The sequence below is a fragment of the Vicugna pacos genome, chromosome 3 (genome assembly GCF_048564905.1).
Source record: "Vicugna pacos chromosome 3, VicPac4, whole genome shotgun sequence".
Classification (NCBI taxonomy): Eukaryota; Metazoa; Chordata; class Mammalia; order Artiodactyla; family Camelidae; genus Vicugna; species Vicugna pacos.
The window spans coordinates 120,246,012-120,265,601 of NC_132989.1; the positions used below are offsets into that span (position 1 = coordinate 120,246,012).

General features: G+C 51.3%; 1 protein-coding gene across 4 annotated transcripts in view; it reads left to right on the forward strand.

Annotated features, from left to right (window-relative positions):
* The window catches only part of BRD9 (bromodomain containing 9), a 28,548-nt gene that overhangs the window by 4,815 nt on the left and 4,143 nt on the right, over positions 1–19,590 (forward strand). For 2 of the 4 annotated variants that reach the window (XM_072958898.1, XM_072958900.1), the window contains exons 6-13: positions 1,522–1,632; positions 2,277–2,392; positions 3,585–3,717; positions 5,263–5,338; positions 5,986–6,081; positions 6,679–6,811; positions 8,303–8,414; positions 9,930–9,968. In XM_072958898.1, coding sequence (XP_072814999.1) covers positions 1,522–1,632; positions 2,277–2,392; positions 3,585–3,717; positions 5,263–5,338; positions 5,986–6,081; positions 6,679–6,811; positions 8,303–8,414; positions 9,930–9,968 — 816 coding nt within the window. Of the gene's footprint in view, positions 1–1,521; positions 1,633–2,216; positions 2,393–3,584; positions 3,718–5,262; positions 5,339–5,985; positions 6,082–6,678; positions 6,812–8,302; positions 8,415–9,929; positions 9,969–19,590 lie in introns of all 4 variants that reach the window. The other 2 variants (XM_072958897.1, XM_072958899.1) reach the window with 2 other exon arrangements.

Below are 19,590 nucleotides of genomic sequence, written 5' to 3' on the forward strand. Positions count from 1 at the left end.
CTGCCATTTGCAGCAACATGGATGGACCTAGCAATTATCGTATTAAGTGAAGTCAGTCGGACAGAGAAAGGTAAGTATTATGTGACATCACTTATATGTATGTATATAATATGTAACTTTGCTGTACCTGAAATGCAGTTTTTTTAACATTTTTTATTGATTTGTGATAATTTTACAATGTGTTAAATTCCAGTGTAGAACACAATTTTTCAATTATACATGAACATATATACAATCATTGTCACATTTTTTTCTCTGTGAGCTACCATAAGATCTTGTATATATTTCCCTGTGCTATACAGTATAATCTTGTTTATCTGTTCTACATTTTGAAATCCCAGTCTATCCCTTCCCACCCTGCAGTTTTTTTGAAATTGAAATATAGTTGATTTAAGTGTTGTGTTAGTTTCACATGTATGGCGAAGTGATCCAATTTTTTGCATATATATGTTTTTTTTTTCAAATTTTTATTACAGGTTATTACATGATGCTGAATACAGTTCCCTGTGTTATACAGTAGCCCTTGTTTGTTTTATGTATGGTAGTGTGTATCTGCCAATCCTGAACTCCTGATTTATCCCTCCCCCTTCCCCCCAACCATAAGTTTGCTCTCTCTGTCTGTGAGTCTGTTTCTGCTTTGTAAATAGGTTGACTTGTATCATTTTTTTAGGTTCCACATGTAAGTGATACCGTATGGTATTTGTGTTTCTGTGACTTCGTTTAGTATAATGATCTCCAGGTCCATCCATGTTGCTGCAAATGGCATTATTTCATTCTTTTTTATGGCTGAGTGGTATTCCATTATATAAATACACCACAACTTCTTCATCTAGCCTTCTGTCGATGGACTTTTAGGCTGCTTCCACATCTGGGCTATTGTAAATAGTGCTGCTGTGAACACTGGGGTGCATGTGTCTTTTCAAATTCGAGTTTTCATTTTCTCCAGATAATGTGCCCAGGAGTGGGATTGCTGGATCATAGGGTAAGTCTAGTTTTAGTTTTTTAGGGAACCTCTACTGTCCTCCACAGTGGCTGCCCGGTTTATACTCCCATCAGCAGTGTAGGAGGGTCCCTGTTCCCCACACCCTCTTCAGAATTTATCCTTTGTGGACTTTTTGTTGATGGCTATTCCGGCTGGAGTGAGGTGGCACCTCATAGTGGTTTTGATTTGTGTTTCTCTAATAGCAATATTGAGTGTCTTTTCATGTGCCTGTTGGCCCCCTGGATGTCTTCTTTGGGGAAATGTGTGTTTAGGTCTGCCCATTTTTGGATTGGGTTGTTTGCTTTTGGATATTGAGTTATATAAGCTATATATTTTGTAGATTACACCCTTGTCGGTCACGTTGTTTGCAAATACAGTATTGTAAGTCAGCTGTACTTCAATTCTAAAAGGTTTATTTTTTAAATCAAAGAGCCGGATTGTTTTCCACTCCATTTCAGCCTCTTTTGATAGGAGTCTCAACTCTTTGCTGTCACCTGTGTGATGTTTCAGACGTGACGGATTCTTTCCTTCTCCTTCAGGCCGATTTCAAGCTGATGTGTGACAACGCCATGACGTACAACAGACCAGACACCGTGTACTACAAGCTAGCCAAGAAGATCCTCCACGCCGGCTTTAAGATGATGAGCAAAGTAAGATGCCTTCTGATGGCCAGGGGCCTCCGCCAGGCTCCTCCTCACTTCTTTAGGCCAAAACAGAAACACAGCAAATGACACACTTTCATCCATGTGTCACTGGCTACGGCGTGGGCCCTTCCACACTAGGGTAGACCTCCCAGCCGCCCTCTCCTCCAGGCACCTCCTCTTCTGCTCCTGCACGCGGCCTGACCACCCCGTCTCCTGTAGGGTTGGTGCGAGGCTCCAACCTGTTGGTCTGCCTGGACCACAGCCTGCCCTGCAGGTTTGCTTTGTGCACTGCTTTCTGAATCCAGATGGCTGTCCTGGCCGTCCCAGCAGCCTCCCCGATCTCTCCCGTGAGCCGGGCTGCGTGCGTCAGGTGGCCAGGGCAGTGCTTTGTGCCTGAGCAACCTGTAGGTGAGGCGCAGCTCGTGCCCTCCGGCCTGTGCCTGCCCTGCCGGCTCTGCCCCTTGGGCTGCCCCACCGTGGAGGGCTAGCGGTTAGGCCAGGTGAGACCAGCCCCATGCCATGCCATCGTCACGGTGCCTCGGCTGGAGGGAGAGGTAAAGTCCCTGCTGCTCTGTGCTTTCTGATTCTAGGAGCGGCTGTTAGCTCTGAAGCGCAGCGTGTCGTTTATGCAGGACATGGATTTCTCTCAGCAGGCAGCTCTTCTGGGCAGCGAAGACACAGCCGTCGAGGAGCCTGTTCCCGAAGTCGTGCCTGTGCAAGTAGAAACTGCCAAGAAATCTAAGAGGCCGAGCAGAGAAGTCATCAGGTAATGGCCGGCCGCCCGGGCCCACTGCTCCGCGGGCTGTGGGCGAGGAGGTGCGCCCGTGTGTTGCCGTGGCTCATGGGCGGTTGGGCCACACGTGCAGCCTAGTGGGAGCGTGCCCTCCACAGGAGCTGGGTCTCTGTGCCAGCCCCAGGACTCGCCAGGCAGCTGGGACGCAGCGCAGACCCAGTGCCCAGAGGAGAGTGGCCTTGCTCCTCCGCCCATCTTGATCGAGAGTGAGGGACGTGGTGGGTGGGTGATGAATGTCACTGTTAACACCGGGGTGTCAAGAGACCTGGGCCCTGAGGTCAGTTGTGCAGGGCGTTGACCTTTCCACATGCCAGCGCACCACCATCCTGCAGCCCGCACGTCACTTGTCCTGGAAAGGGTCCCCTGAGAGACATAGGCGGCAAAGGCTGGGACAGCCCCCACCACGTGTGTGCTGTGTCCCAGGTGTGGGCGCCAAGCCCATCTGGCGGCCCTGCGCAGTGCCCGCACTGACCTCACTGCTGTTCCATGTGTGTGCTGTTTACGAGTACTCATTGGCCCTCTGCTCCCAGGAAGTGCCCTCCGTTCAGGACCTGCGCGGGGTGTCCCAGGGACACAGTCGTGCCGCATTGGCAGCCAGCATGCATCATGGGGGGGAGGTTGCTTCTCTCAGCATACCGCCCCAAGCTCTCTGCTCCTGCTGCTGTGAAGCCCGGACCTGCAGGAGGGTGGCCCTCCCACAGGCTCCAGGTCCCCATGGAGGCCTTGCCCCATGGCGCCTTGCAGGGACTCCACCCACCCCTGCAGCCCTCCCTCAGGGCTGGCGCCCGGGTCCTCCTCCCACCCTGGCCCAGCCCACTGCCACTGCCTCAGGGCCTCAGCCCTGCGTGGCGTTTCCTGGTGGCCCCTGGAGTGACTGGAGTGACGCTGTAGCCCAAGAAGCTCCCGACGAGTCACATTTTCCCTCTTGCTCTTAAAGTGATGGAAGCGCGCAGGTGCCTCATCAGAAACGCGGACGCTGACTCAGCTTAATGAAAGCGTTTGTTTGCTGTGGGTAGAAGTTATGGGAAGGAATTTAAAGTGCGCTTGGCGCTGCCCCCCACAGCCTTCTGGTGTGACCTGGCGTGGGCATTAGGGACTGACCGGGGCTGAGGTGTTAGCTGCCTGTGTGCCTCCCGGCGACTTGGGTGGTATTCCTGCCTCACAGCTGCGTGTTTGAGCCGGAAGGAAATGCTTGCAGCCTGACCGACAGCACCGCGGAGGAGCACGTGCTGGCCTTGGTGGAGCATGCGGCCGACGAGGCCCGGGACAGGATCAACCGGCTCGTCCCCGGGGGCAAGGTAGCACCCCCGCATGGCCGTGGGCTTTCTGCCAGGACGGTGGCACAGCCGTCACCTTCCAGAGGTGACTGTCGGGTCTTGACAAGTATCCGGTCGGAGCTGGACCCGTGTTCCAGGGGTGCCCTTGTCCTCCCTGGCCCATCTTGGGATGGAGACAGCACGGGGGGACCTCAAGGGCAGGAAGAGTGTGGTGTGCCTGCTGGCAGAGGTGTTGACCCCATCACTGCAGAGGCTGAGCCCCTTTCCCTATGTATCATGTCTCTGCCCCACCATGGTCACTTACGGGCCCGACCATGGTGTGACAGCCGTGAGCCTGTCCAGAGGCTGCTGGTCCTCAAAAGGAGGCCCCACCATTCCTTGAGCACTTGCCCTCTGACACGAGGACGTCCTTGATTGGCCCCTACAACAGAAGTAGCGTGAGTCACGGCACGTACAGTTTCAGACTTCTTCGAGGTCATGTTAACCAGGACGCGGGTGGAATTAACCCTAGTGTGTTTTATTTGACCTGATGGATCTAAAGTCTTATTTCACATGCAGTGCACAGGAGACCTTACTGGGCTTCACAGTATTTTCTTTGTGCTGAGTCTGTGAAGTACACGCTGGGTTGTGCGTAAAAATTTTAAAACAGTAGTTTGGATGTGGCAGGTTGTATAAAACACATGAAGTTTAGCCGCACCTGTTTCTTTTGATTTCTGACGTGCCTGCTAGAAAGTTTGTGGCCCCCGTGTGGCTTGCGTCAGAGTTCTCTCTGTTGGGCCCTCTGCTCTGCACCCCTGTTGCCCTTCAGTCCTGGAACCAGTGTTTCCCCACGGAGCCCTGGGTCCTCGGTGGAGGGTGGCACCAGATACAGAGGCCTGGGCGCTGGGCAGGCACATGCATGTTCACATTCACCCACAACTGTCTTTTGCACGGTAGCCTCCACGTTGTCCAGCACCTGCTCTAGATCTGCTCTGCTTTTCTTTCAGTTTTGTAATTCTGCAGTGAGAAACCTGACATCTGTCACCCTTAATGCACTTATTTGATCAACAGTGACCAGTCTCCCCCCACCCCCATGCCCTGCACACCTTGCTTGGGACCTGGTTCCCCTCCCAGGCCGCTGCTCCTACTCGGACACCTGCCACCCCACACCCCACACACAGTGCCTCCCCTTCCTGGGCCCTCCTGATGGGAGCCTGTGCAGGAGGGGCTGGTCTTGTTTGGTGGCTGGTTGTTAAATGGAAGTAAGTCCCCACATGCTGTGGAGGTGGGGTGTCTGGGCCTCTTGACCAGTGTCTCGTGCTAACTTGTTCTGTCCGGGCTGTTTCTGGGGTCTCAGGAGCTCCTCTCAGAGGGGTCACGAGGAGTTTGATCGCACATGAGTGCAAGTGAGTCTTAAGTTAAAATCCAGGGAAGGTGTGAGGGGCGTCTGTTGGTCTTGTTTGCGGGAAATGAGTGACCCTGTGGCCGTTCGGGATTTACCTGAGTCAGGCCATGCTCACAGGCCTCTGCTCAGCCGCGGGAGCCTAGGGCTGCCCAGGGGCGGGACTCAGGCGTGCTTCCTCGCAGATGGGCTACCTGAGGAAGAGCGGGGATGGGAGCCTGCTGTACAGCGTTGTCAACACAGCCGAGCCGGATGCTGACGGTGGGTGCCCATGCACATCCTCCCGTCCGTCATGTCCCGTGACCTGGAGACTGTAGCCTGCCTGGGGGACCCTTTCCTGGCCCCATGCCTGTCTGGTGTCCCGCCCCTGCATGCCCCCTTGGCAGGAGACGGATGTGGTCAGCGGACAGGGTGGCCATGCCCAGGGTTGGGGGGGTTCCCCACCCAGATGAGTGGGTGTACTCTGCATTCTCGATGGGTGTGGAGGGTGCGTGCTGACCACTTTGACATTTAGCTGGAACGGATCCTGACGTTCTCGATAGAAGAGCAGATGGGTGGTCTACGCTTGGAGAACGTGGGATGGTCCCCTGGGGGACTGAGGGGTCCCACTCAGCCCACGCGAGCAGCACCCACAGCACAGAAATGTGCTCTCGGGTGTCCGAGGTGGAGGCTCCCTGTTGCTATGACTGCACATGGGGGGCGCAGGGTTCTGCTGTGTCCTGGGACTGTGGGCTGACTGACTGCAGAGTCAAACTGCAGTGTGGTTAGGGTTTGAGGGGGCAGCCGGCTTCTGCAGGCCCGACTTCAGAGGGGCTTCCCAGGGAGCCCCCAGGCTGCCCGCCTGCCCACTGCACTGCCCTGGGCCAGGGGCTCCGAGACCACGTGCTCATGGCCCTGTCCGCTTGCAGAAGAGGAGACCCACCCAGTGGACCTGAGCTCACTGTCCAGCAAGCTGGTCCCGGGCATCACCACGCTGGGCTTCCGGGAGGAGCGGAGGAGCAGAGGTGAGTGTGCACCACAGCCTGCCCACCGGGGTTGCCCCCACGTCCTGGCTGGGAAACTGGCCGCAGAAGTAGGTCATCAGAAGTCTCGGGATGAGAAGCCGTCTCCCCAGCCCTTCGGGTGGGTGGGTCTCCTCCTGGCGCATAGAGGCCGCCCTCCGAGATGGTGGTGGAAATTTCATTTCCTCGACGAACCATCACATTTCATCCCCTTGGAGGCTTGTGACGCTGCCGGCAGCAGAGAGAGACCGGAGCGTGAGGCTCTCCCCAGAGTGGGTGGACAGCACGGGCGCCTTGGCTGCGTGGGTGCTGATGCCGGGCTGTCTTGTGTTGGTGTGCTCGCCTGCACAGCACTTCTTCCCAGGGATGTTTGGCCATGTCTGGGGACACTTTGATTGTCACACTGGGGTGCTCCCCGGCATCTAGTGGGTCAGGCAGCTATGTTGCTCCCCGTTCTGTGCCCAGGACACCGCCCTCCGGCCCCGAGTCCCCACGCGTCCCCTCGGCAAGGGCAGCCCTGGGGATGTGCCTGTGGCTGGCTGTGCGCGGAGGCGTCTGTGGGTGCAACCTGTGTCCTCACGTGTGCCTCCCCTCTCCCAGTCACGTTTCTGTCCAGCGCCAGCACTGCGCTCTCCCTACACAACAACTCGGTGTTCGGGGACCTGAAGTCCGACGAGGCGGAGCTGCTGTACTCAGCCTACGGGGACGAGACGGGTGTGCAGTGCGCGCTCAGGTGGGTCGGGGCAGACATGCAGCGTGGCGGGAGCCGTTTTCCTGTGGGTGGTTCGGGCCAGTTTGTGGGCTCCAGGAAGGTGGTGGCCCAGGCCGCAGCTTGAGGAAGAGCGTGTGTGACCCACTGGCATGTGTAGTAACAGTCGTACACAGGATGGCCCTGGTGGCTCTGCTCAGGCCGCCAAGACAAGGCTCCATGGCTGGCCGCTCAGACCAGTCACCATCTCCCGTCCAGGAGGCTGGAGTCCGAGACTAGGGGTCTGGGCTGGACCTCCTGGTCCTTGGCCTGAGGGCACCGCTCTTCCCTGGGTTCCGGTGTGGCCGTCCCTCCGCAAGTCCCTGTCCCCACTTCCTTCCTGTAAAGACGCCATTCTAACTTACCACCCGTAGAGGGTTTGTCTCCAAGGGTGGTCACATCCTGAGGTACTTGGGGTCAGGGCTTCACTGGGGGAGTTTTGGGGACAGTTCAGCAACTCACTGGCTAAGGTGTCAAATTAAGATCATAGACGTAGCACTGCGTTTCTGGGGAACTCTTGCATTGTTTTCTGTGACAAAGTAGAAATGAATCACTCCTGCAGAGTTGCAGTAATTTCTGTGGGGAAAGTAACAGCTTTGCTATTCTCTTCAAGAAATGGAATCTGTCCTTGTTAGATCTGCATCTTACTCCAAAAAGAGTGCAGAATGTGATTGAGAAACACACGGGGGTGCGCCACTCGCTGACAGTAGGCGGAACCCAGGCTGGGCCCCGTGTGTGAGAAGAGGTGACAGCGGGGAGCCAAGGACAGGATGGCGTCATGGTCCTCCTGCTGCTCCCTGTGAGCCTGCCACCTGCTCGTGGCTCTTTAAGGGCCCCAGGGACCCCGCCCCACCCCACCGCAGTGCCTGCTCCCGCCAGCCCTGGCCGCTTTGTCCGAGGAGCTCCTAGCCGAGGCGCCCGGGCTGGTTTTGCTCCTGGGTGCGCTGCTGCCCTCCCTCTGTGTGGGAGCCGCTCAGAGCCTTCGCCTGGCTGCGCTGCTGGGACGGGGCCTGTCTGCCGCGTCCTCTCTGAACGCTCTAGTTAGTTGTAGTTTGGTTTTTTGGAAGTCGGAACAGCTCTGAGAGGTGTTGGGGAGGGTCTTACTCCCTTGCCCTCCCCATGTGGCCCCCACACTGTGTTCTCAGTCTACTTGCATTTTTAGAACCAAAACAAACAGGTGTGGAAACGCTCCTGTTGTGAGGTTAGCATGAGGTACATCTGTGTGCGAATACACTCTTCTTCACTTGGGTTTATTTTTACCAGGTTTTTCTCGAGATGTTCATAGGTTTTTTGGGTCGGGGGCCACTTTGAAAATCTGGTGAAGACTGTTGTGCACTCTCCAAAACCACTCCATCTAGGGGGGGCCGTGGCTCAGGGAGAAGCTCCCCTTTGGAGGGACGTCTGGGGCATGCGGCTGGGATGGCATGTGGGGCCCTGACACCCCCCCCCCCGGCCCCGTCTTCTCGCGGCCCCCAGCCTGCAGGAGTTTGTGAAGGGCGCAGGGAGCTACAGCAGGAAGATGGTGGACGACCTCCTGGACCAGATCACGGGCGGAGACCACTCTCGGATGCTGTCCCAGCTGCGGCAGGTGGGCTGTGCCCGGCGCTCCCGTGGGAGGAGCGTCCAGCCTGGGTGCGGGTCGGGGCTCCTCCCTCGCTGGCTGTTATTTACGGTTTGTCTTCACTGTGAACGGTCAGATACCCTTCCAGGAAGCTGACAAGTACCGAGGCCCCTGGGGCGCACACGGTCCCTGTCACTGTGCAGCCATGCTTCTTCCGGACGCTGTCGTTGTCCCTCGTCTTGAAGTTTCCTTTGCTGTTTCTCAGAGGACAGATTGGCTCAGGTTTTCTTCATCTGAAGAAAGTCTTTATTTTACCTTCATTTTTGAAGCTCGTCTTCCCCGGGCGTGGAGGTCCAGGTGGACGTCTTTTCCTCTGCGTACAATGACGTCTGACTTGCGTCGTTTCTGAGGACGTGTCTGCAGTTGCTTTTCTCTCTCTCCCACTTGTAACTTGTCTTTTTTGGTGAAGATTGAGGATTGGCAGACTGGCCCACGAGCTAAGCATAATTTTACATTTTTTGAAGATTTAAAAAAAGAGAAGGTGCTGCAGCTCGTGTGGGGCCGCGAAGCCCACGTGTTCGCTCTCCAGCCGTGTGGAGAAGAGGCGCGGCCGCTGCTCTGGCTGCTCCTGAGTGTGTGGCTTCCTGCCTGGCGGTGCAGTTGGTCCCGGTGTGCGTGACTGTGTGCGTCCTTGTGTCTGTTCTGCTTGACGTTTGCCGAGCTTCTTAGGCCTGTCAATTTGTGGTTTTCCTAAAATCTGGAAGATTTTCGGCCTTTGTTTCTTCAGATGTAGTTTCTGCCCACACCCCTCTTCCGTCTTTCTAGGTTCCAGTCTGATCACTTTTCTGAACGTGAACCACATTAGAGTCGCGTAAATGACGTCCAGTACTGACACGTGCACGTTGGCGGGAGCTTGCGTGAGGAGATAGGTGTTGAGATAGTGGTAGTGTTTACTTTTTCTACTTGAAAGTTGTGAAGTTTCTAACACAAGCAAAGCTCAGGGACATTATCTTGAACGAAAGATCACAGTTACAGAAGCATGTGGGCTGACTGTTCTGGGTATGTTCACAGAACGGGGGTGAGTTAAGGACAGGCTCCTGCCAGGTTACAGGCCAGCAGCTCAGTGCAGTGAGTGGGCTGTGGTCACAGAGTAGTGGTCAGATGCATGCCACCTTCCAGGCTAATCCTCCTCCAGGTTAAGCCACCGGGCCGGGTGATTTTCCTGAATCGCCCTGGGACCGGTGAACCATGTCTGATTTTTTTCTTTTGTTTTATGCCACCCAGGGCTGTGGACCCAAGGTTGGGGTGCTCTCACTCCATCTCCTCGTCCCAGGGTGGTCTTGTGGGCCCTCAGCTCCCAGGTCTCAGGAACCAGGCCCCTGTGGGCCAAGTTAGCGACCTCACACTGTCACACGCAGAGCTGCCGGGGTCACAGCACGACGTGATCTGACTTGACAGCTCAGAGCTGTGGCCAGGTGGGTGATGGGCTGTCTTTTGTAAAATTGTTTCAGAAAACTTGTTCTTGTCTGTCTTGCTTTGCAGAGGAGAAACGTCCCGATGAAGCCTCCCGACGAAGGGAAGGTGAGTTACACGGCCAGTTAGTAAAAGCCTGGTAGCCAGGGTCTCCGTAAGGATGGTTGTGTTTGACCTTTGAGAGGGGGTGCTTGAGAAGAGCTTCATGTTTTAGTTAGAAACTGGTGAAGTTGCTGACGAGATGAAGTGGTGGTCCCCCGACCCCCAGTTGCAATGACTGGGGATCAGGGTGCGAAGCCACGCACCACGTGTGGGCAGAGGAGTTTAAGGTGCTTGAGGGGCGGCCTGCGCGCCAGGTAACGCACTTCATCTCTGGTGCGGGGGTCGCCCAGCTCTCCTGGCAGGCGGAGATGCCAGCCTGCGGTGCTGCCAGGCCGGTGCGTGTGCACCGTGTGCTCGGAGCAAGACTAGCCCTGGGGCCTTGCCCAAGCCTGGGACACATGCTTCCTGTCTGAGGAAACTGTCCTCTGTGGTCCAGCCTTAGTTTACTCTTCTGCCCTGGAGTAATGTGCGCATGTGGGCACACCCATCTTTGTACATGGCCATACCTGGCTTTGCTCACACCCCATGTTGCCAGGACACTTGGGCAGGGCGTGAGGCCCAGGCTGCGGGGTCACCAGGCCTCGGTGACAGGCCCACCCTGGGCAGAGCGTCAGGTGCCTATCTGGATGGGGGCCCTCTGAGCCACAGATGGTGCTGTGGTTGTCTCCTGTGAGCTGTGCGAGGTGGCCTGGGTGCTGCCGGGGTCTCTGGGTGACGCAGCCCTGCGCCGTCTGCAGAGGGCTGGGACAAGCTGCAGGTGCCTTGAGCGGGACCCACACACCCTGCCCTGTAGCAGGGCCTCTGCGGTTCAGTGAGGGAGCTCCTGTCACCTTGGTTGTGCCCACCCCTCTCCTCGGCTCCACTCGGCCTTCCCCTGCATGTGGCTGCAGCCTAGTGTGGACACAACAGGCCGAGGCTGAGGCCTCTGCCTCACTCAGCTGGCGGCGCCTGTGCCCTCACGGCATCTAGCAGCCTGTCCCGTCAGCACTCGGCTCCCAGACCTTTCCTGCAGATGTAGTGTTCATGGCGCTTTTAGTTTTTCTTTTAACACCTTTATTGTGATATGGTTCCTGTCCAGTAAACTACACATATTCCACATGTACACTTTGATGAATTTTGATAGCTGTATACACCCACGAGACCACCACCACAATCAACAAAGCTAGTATTTCCATCTCTCCCCAAGAGATGCAGATCTCGAACTCCCAGTTTATCCTTCCCACCGTCTTTACCCCCTGGTAACCGTAAGTTTGTTCTCTGTGTCTGTGAATCTCTTTGTTTTGTAGATAAATTTATTTGTGTCTTTTTTTTCAGATTCCATGTATAAGTGATATCATATGGTTATTTTTCTCTTTCTGACTTACTTCACTTAGAATGACCATGCCAGGTCCATCCATGTTGCTGCGAAAGACATTATTTCATCCTTTTTATTGCTGAATAGTATTCCACTGTATATATACCACAGCTTCTTTATCCAGTCATCTGTCGATGGACATTTAGGTTGTTTCCATGTCTTGGCTATTGTAAATAGTGCTCCTGTGAGCATTGGGATGCGTGTGTCTTTTCAAATTAGAGTTCCCTCTGGATATGTACCCAGGAGTGGGATTGCTGGATCATACAGTAAGTCTTCTTTTAGTTTTTTAAGGAACCTCCATACTATCCTCCATAGTGGCTGCACCAATTTACATTCCCACCAGCAGTGTAGGAGGGTTCCTTTTTCTCCACACCCTCTCCAGCATTTATTGTTTGTAGACTTTTAATGATGGCCGTTCCGGCTGGTGTGAAGTGATACCTCATTGTAGTTTTGACTTGCATTTCTCTAATAATTAGTGATATTGAGTATCTTTTCATGTGCCTGTTGGCCATCTGTATGTCTTTTTTGTAGAAATATCTATTTAGGTCTTCTGCCCATTTTTTGAGTGGGTTGTTTGTTTTTTTGATATTAAGGTGTATGAGCTTTTTGTATATTTTGGAAATTAGTTCCTTGTCAGTCACATCATTTGGAAATATTTTCTCCCATTCTGTAAGTTGTCTTTTCATTTTGTTGATGATACTCTTAGCTGTGCAAAAGCTTGTAAGTTTAATTAGATGCCATTTGTTTATTTGTGCTTTTATTTCCATTACTGCAGGAGCTGGTTTGAAAAAAATATTGCTGTGATTTATGTCAAAGAGTGTTCTACATATGTTTTCCTCTAAGAGTTTCATAGTATCTGGTCTTACATTCAAATCTTTAATCCATTTTGAGTTTTTTGTTTGTTTTTGTATGTGTGTATGTGTGTTTGTATATTGTGTTAGAGAATGTCCTAGTTTCAGTCCTTTACAGGTAACTGTCCAGTTTTCCCAGCAGTGCTTTTCTCCATTGTATATTCTTGCCTCCTTAATTAGTTAACCATGAGTGCATAGGTTTATTTCTGTACTTTTTCTATCCTGTCCCATTGATCTATGTGTCTGTTTTTGTGCCAGTACCATTCTGTTTTGATTACTGTAGCTTTGTAGTATAGTCTGAAGTCAGGCCTGTTCTTCTTTCTCAAGATTGTTTTGGCTATTTGGGGTCTTTTGTGTTACCATGCAAATTTTAATATCTTTTGCCCCAGTTCTGTGAAAAGTGTCATTGGCGATTTGATAGGATTGCATTGAATCTGTATATTGCCTTGGGTAATGTGGCCATTTTAATGATATTGAGTCTTCCAGTCCAAGAACATGGTATATCTTTCCATTTGTTTCTTTCATCTGCAGTTTCCTTCATCATTGTCTTACGGTTTTCAGAGTACAAGTCTTTTGCCTCCCCAGGTAGATTTATTCCTAGATATTTTATTCTTTGTAGTGCTTTGGTAAATGGTATTGTTTCCTTAATTTCCCTTTCTGCTATTTCATTGTTAGTGTATAGAAATCCAGCTGATTTCTGTATATTAATTTTGTATCCTGCAACTTTACCATACTCATTGATGAGGTCTAATAGTTTTCTGGTCAATTCTTTAGGGTTTTCTACATATAGTATCACATCATCTGCAAATAGTGACAGTTTTATTTCTTTGTTTCCAGTTTGGATTCCTTTTATTTATTTTTTTTCTCTGATTGCTATGGCTAGGACTTCCGAAACTATGTTGAATAAAAGTGGCGAGAGCAGGCATCCTTATCTTGTTTCTGATCTTAGAGGAAATACTTTCAGCTTTTCCCTATTAGATGTTAGCTGTGGGTTTGTCATATGTGGCCTTTATTATGTTGAGGTGTGTTCTGTCTATGCCCACTTTCTGGAGAGCTTTCATAAATGGATGTTGAGTTTTATCGAAAGCTTTTTCTGCATCTGTTGAGATGATCACATGCGTTTTATTCTTCAGTTGTTAATGTGGTATATCACATTGATTGATTTGCGGATATTGAAAAATCCCTGCATCCTTGTAATAAATCCCACTTGATCATGGTATACGATCCTTTTAATGCATTGTTGGAGTTGATTTGCTAGTATTTTGTTGAGGATTTTTGTCGGAGCCAGCCGACAATCGATCAGGTCCAGAAAACCTGTGCTGCAGGACTGAGAAAGAAAGACAAGACTAAAAGGTGGGGTTGAGAGGGTCTCACTCTAGCCCGCAAGACGCTAGGTCAAGAGTGGACCATGAGTTTATTTCTTGCAGTTAATTTATATGATTTTAACCCATTAGCTCATACATTCCTGCATGTAGGCAAAGGTATTGTTTTAAGGCACATTAACAACGTGTACTAAAATCATTAACTTGTATATTGTTACAGACATCATTATTGTTTACAGTTCTCTTAAAACTAAGATTAAGAGTTCCTGGAACCAAGATGATAAACTAAGGCATTGTTCCTCTAAGCTAACATCGTGACTCGTGTGCTATTATCTCAGGTGATTGTTCTTCAGGCTAAGATTACTAACTTGCATGCCGATTGCATCTCTCCTTCCAAAGGTCCTTAGTGACTTGATAGCTCAGGATGTTCCTTCAGGCCTTAATGCATCTGGCACATTCCTCAAAGGGGTGGCGGGACAGAGATTGTCCTTGAGAGATCAACCTCAGAGCCTGACGCCGTGCACTGTGGGAGTTTAGGCCCAACTTCTGTGCTCAGCAGTCCTCAGGTCATGAGTGGCCCCCCGCAGATTTTTGCATTTATATTCATCAGTGACATTGGCCTCTAATTTTCTTTTTTTTGTGATCTCTTTGTCTGGTTTTAGTATCAGGGTGTTGATGGTCTCATAGAGTGAGTTCTGAAGGGTTCTTTCCTCTGCAGTTTTTTGGAATAGTTTCAGAAGGATAGGTGTTAACTCTTCTCTAAATGCTGGGTTGAAGTCACCTGTGAAGCCAAATGGTCCTGGACTTTTGTTTGTTGGGGGTTTTTAAATTACTGATTCAACTTCAGTACTGGTAATTGGTCTGTTCATAGTTTCTATTTCTAACTGATTCAGTCTTGGCAAATTGTACCTTTCTAAGAAGTTGTCCATTTCTTCTGTGTCGTCCTTTTTGTTGGTGTAGTTGCTCATAGTGACCTCTTACGATCCCTTGCATTTCGGTGGTGTCAGTTGTAACTCTCCTTTTTCATTTCTGATTTAATTAACTCAGGCCTTTTTATCCTGATGTGTCTGACCAGAGGTTTATCAATTTTGTTTCTTTCTGAAGAACCAGCTTGTAGTTTCATTGATCTCTTCTATTTTTTTTAGTCTCTGTTTCATTTATTTCTGCTCTTACCGTTATGGTTTCTTTTCTTCTACTAACTTTGGGGTTGGTTTGTTCTTCTTTCTCTGGCGGCTTTAGGTGAAGGTTAGGTGGTTTACCTGAGCTTTTTATTGTTTCCTGAGGTGGGCTTGTGTTGCTGTGAGCTTCCCTCTGAGAACTGCTTTTGCTGCATCCCGGAGGTCTTGGATCATTGTGTTTTGTTTTCATTTGTCTCAAGGTATTTTTGAGTTCCTCTTTGATTTCTTCCCTGGTCCACTGGTTGTTTGGTAGCATATTGTTTAGCCTTCACGTGTTTGCAATTTGGGCAGTTTTTCTTTCTTGTAATTGATTTCTAACCTCGTAGCATTGTGGTTAGAAAATATGCTTGGTGTGATTTCAGTTTTGTTAGATTTGCTGAGGCTGGCTTTGTGGACCAGCATGTGGTCAATTCTGAAGAATGTTCTGTGTACACTTGAAGAGAAGGTGTATTCTGCTTTCAGATAGAATGCTGTATACATTATCAGTTAAGTCCATCTGGCCTAATTGTCATTTATTGCCTGTATTTCCTTACTGATTTTCTGCCTGGCTGATCTGTCTGTTGATGTGTGTAGGGTGTTAAGGTCCCGCACTATCACTGCATTACTGCCCGTTTCTCCTTTTATGTCTGTTAACAATTGCCGTGTATACTGAGGTGCTCCTGTGTTGGGTGCATATATATTTACAGTTGTCACATCTTCTTGGATTGACCCCTTAAGCATTGTGTAGTGTCCTTCTTTGTCTCCTGTAACAGTCTTTACTCTCAGGTTTATTTTGTGTAATGTAAGTATTGCTACTCCAGCTTTCCTTTGGTTTCTGATTGCATGGAGTATCTTCTTCCATCCTCTCCCTTCCAGCCTGCATGTGTCTCGAGCTCTGAGGTGGGTCTCTTGTGGACAGCGTATATATGGGTCTTGTGTTTGTGTCCATTCAGCCAGTCTGTGTCTTTTGGTTGGAGCATTTAATCTGTTTACATTTAAGTTTATTATCCACACGTGTGTTCTTATTGCCATTTTGTTCATTGTTTTGGGTTTGTTTTTCTGGGTCTTTTTTTTTTTTTCTCTGTCTTCTTTTTGTTCTCTTTTCTTGTGGTCTGATGACTGTAGAGCTACACTGATTTGCAGTTACCATGAGGTTTTGGTATAGGAGTGTATGTAGACATGATTGTTTTAATTGCTGATGTTCTCATTTCAAATGCATTTAGATGTCCTGCGTTTGTACCTTCCTCCCGTCATGATTATTTTTCTCATTTCCAGTTGTGGCCTTTTCTTTTTTAACCTGGAGAAGTTCCTTTAACATTTGTTGTAAAGCTGGTTTGGTGGGGCTGAATTCTTTCAGCTTTTGTTTATCTGTGAAGCTTTTGATTTCTCCATCAAATCTGAACGAGAGCCTTGCTGGATAGAGTATTCTTGGCTGTAAGTTTTTCTCTTTCATCACTTTAAATATATCGTGCCGCTCCCTTCTGGCCTGTAGAGTTTCCACTGAAAAACCAGCTAGTAATCTCATGGGAGGTCCCTTGTATGTTGTTTTTTGCTTTTTTTTTTTTTTTTTTTTTTTGCTGATTTTAGCATTTTCCCCATATCCCTGATTGCTGTCAGTTTTATGACTGTGTGCCTTGGTGTCTCTGGGCTGATCCTGTGTGGCGCTCTCTGCGCTTCCAGGACTTGGGTGACCTTTCGCAAGTTGGTCATGTTTTGCTCCAAAATTTTTCTCAGGCCCTTTCTCTCTCTCTCCTCTTTCTGGGACCCCTAAATGAGAATATTAGTGCACTTCATGTTGTCCCAGGGTTCTCTCAAACTATCGTCATTCTTTTCATTCTTTTTCCCTTTTTCTGTTCTGCAATAGTAATTTCCACTAATCTGTCTTCTAGTTCACTGATCTGTTCTTCTGCCTCATTTAATCTGTTGTTGGCTCCTTCTATAACGTTATTCATTTCAGTGATTTTATTCTTCAGTTCTGAGTATTCTTTATATTTTCCAACTCCTTGCTAAAAACTTGACTCTGTGCATCTATACTCCTCTTGAGTTCTGTGAACATCTTTGCCATCATTCGTGTAAACTCATTCTCAGATAAATTGCCTGTCTCCTCATCGCTTATTTCTTTTTCTGGGATTTTCTTTTGTACCTTGGCCTGAGAGATATTCCTCTGCTGCCTCATATTGTCTATCTTTCTATTTGTATTTTTAGGTAGGTTAGTTACATTTCTTGAGCTTGGAGAGGTGGCCCTCTGTGGGAGATGGCCTGTGCGTCTCAGCAGTGCACTCCTCTCTTGTCACCCACGGGCCAGGGTCCAGCTGGTCCCAGTGTAGAGTCTGGCCTGTGTTTGTGGCTTTGGGATTATTGTTTTCTTATTTCTAGTATCTCCCCCTAGTGGGGTGAGGCTGGACTAGGGTTCCTGGCAGGAGGAGCCGGGGCCTGCTCACTGCTGGGTGGAGCTTGGTCCTGGACCTCTGGTGGGCAGGGCCGCGTCTAGTGGCCTTTGTGGCTCAGGAGGTCTGCTGACGGGTGGGGCTGTGCTCCCACCCAGTACATTTGGCCTGAGGCTTCCCTACAGGCTGTTGGGTGGGGCTGGGTCTTGGTGCCAATGATCCAATCATGATGTCAGCCTCCAGGAAAGCTCATGGAGATGAACACTCCCAGAATGCCCGCCACCAGCTTCTGTGTCCCCTTAAGTGAGCTGCAGCTGTCCCCCACGTCCCCAGGAGACCCTCCAGATCCAGCAGGCAGGCCTGGCCCAGGTTCCTACGAAACCACTGCCTCTGCCCTTGGACCTGGTGCCCACTAGACTCCGTGTGAGCTTCCCAAGGGGATGAAGCCTCTGTTCCCCCCAATCCCTGGGGCTCCCGGAGCTAAGCCCCCTGGCCTTCACAACCAGACGTCCTGGGGGCTCCTCCTCCTCCCAGTGCCAGAGTCCGGGCTGGGGAGCTGACGTGGGGCTCAGAGCGCTCACGCCTGTGGGAGGGCCTCTACACTCAACTGGTTTCAGCTTGTGGGTCTCCCACCCCCAGGGATATGGGGCCCGGTTACATTGTGAACGCGCCTCGCCTACCGTCCTGCTGTGGCTCCCTCTTTGTCTTTCCATTGCAGAAGACCTTTTTTGCTAGGCTCCAGCCTTTTTTCACTTGTGGTTTGTTGTAGTCATGAGGAGGGGCAAGCTCGTGGTCCTGCCACCCAGCCTTGATGACCTGAGATCCCAGTGTTTACTGTTCTTTTAGATTTTACTTTTTTTAAAACATTTTTTACTGATTTGTAATGATTTTACAATGCTGTGTCAAACTCCAGTGTAGAGCATAATTTTTCAGTTATACGTGAACATACATTCGTCGTCACATTCCTTTCTCTGTGAGCTACCGTAAGATCTTGTATATATTTCCCTGGGTTATACAGTATAATCTTGTTTATCTGTTCTGCATTTTGAAATCCCAGTCTATCCCTTCCCACTCCATTAGATTTAACCTTTTTAACACACTCAGAAGCATAGGTTTTTCAACAGCATCTTGGGATGTAGGTCCTCACACGTGACAGGTCAGTGGCACTGGCCAAGGAGTAGGTGAGCACGGCACTTCCCTGTAGGCGGCCCGGGAGCACAGGCTGAAGGGTGCCTGGGTGTGTGCGTGTCTGCGTGTGTGTGCACGCACATGTGCCTGTGGGTATGTGTGTGTGGGTGCCTTGTGTGCATGTGTACACGTGTTGCATGCATGTGTGTGCGTGTGTACACTAGCTGTGGTCTGTTGTGCTGAGGAGACCCGAATGCCCTTTTACTGACGAGTACGATGTGAGCAAACCAGTGTTTCCCAGATTGTCTTCACCAGCCCCCAGTGGCGTCACGCTTCAGGGTCGTCAGGCGAGCTGTGAAGTGGTAGCCTCCGTGTCTGAGGAGCAGGGGCTTTGGCTCTGCCCTGGGTGCGTAGCTAGTGGCCGTAAGCCTCCGTCTCTGGTGAGGAAGCAGGGTGGCGGTGGTGGGTTCGGTAGGACTTCGTGGTGACAGTCGGCCCAGGGGCCCGGCGCGTCGTGGGCTCTGTGACGCGTGCTCGGCCTGGTTTGCCCGTGGCCTGAGCCAGCACTGTGACAGTTCCTCGTGGGAGAACAGGAGCCCAGTGAGTGAACCAAGCTAGTTCCCAGGCCGCTCAGGCCGGGACAGCCGAGTGCCCCTCGCTGTGGAGCCAAAGCCTCCGCCCCCTCCTTCGCGGTCCCTGTGACTTGCTGGGTGGCAGTGGACCCCTGTCCCCACTGTGCAGGCCGGCGAGGGCCTGTCTGACCTGGAGCCTCAGGAGAGGGCTGGAGGGCGGGCCTGTGGCCTGAAGTGTGTGTCGTGACGTGCGGGCTTGTTTGCTCTTCCGTGTCACTCGGGGAGGGCACTGTCATTCGACAAGAACTTCCCAGCAGTGACTTAGGGTTCAGCAGAAGCACAAATGTGTGTGACTTGACAGAACTGAGGGCCTCAGGGTGAGGTGGTGCCCCTCCCTTAAGGTACTGAAGACGGCCCCTCGAAGACTCACTCCGAACTTAGCAGCGTGTCAACTGTAAGATCCTAACAGCCTGAGAGCAGCACACCAGGGTGGGAGATCGTGTGTGTGGCGGAGAAGACGGCCATCCTGAGCGGCGTGGAGCGGGAGTGGGTGTTGGGGAGGGCTTCCAGAGAGGAGAGGGGTGTGCCGAGGGCCAGGAGCGCAGTCAGCCACAGAGTGCACCCTCTGGAGGGATGCGCACCCTCCAGACGAAAGGAGGGAATGTGGTGGTTTGGAATCCTCCGCGCCTGTTGGGGGGCTCCTGAAGAAGAGCCCGGGCCCTTCAGGTCTCGTGTCCTCCCCCCCCCGCCCTGGTTCCTTCAGCACCCGGAGGTCCCCAGAGGCAGCAGCCATTGTGGTTGGTGCAGGTAGAGGCGCCCACTGCTGAGCTGAGGTCCCGAGGGCCCTGGGCTGCGGC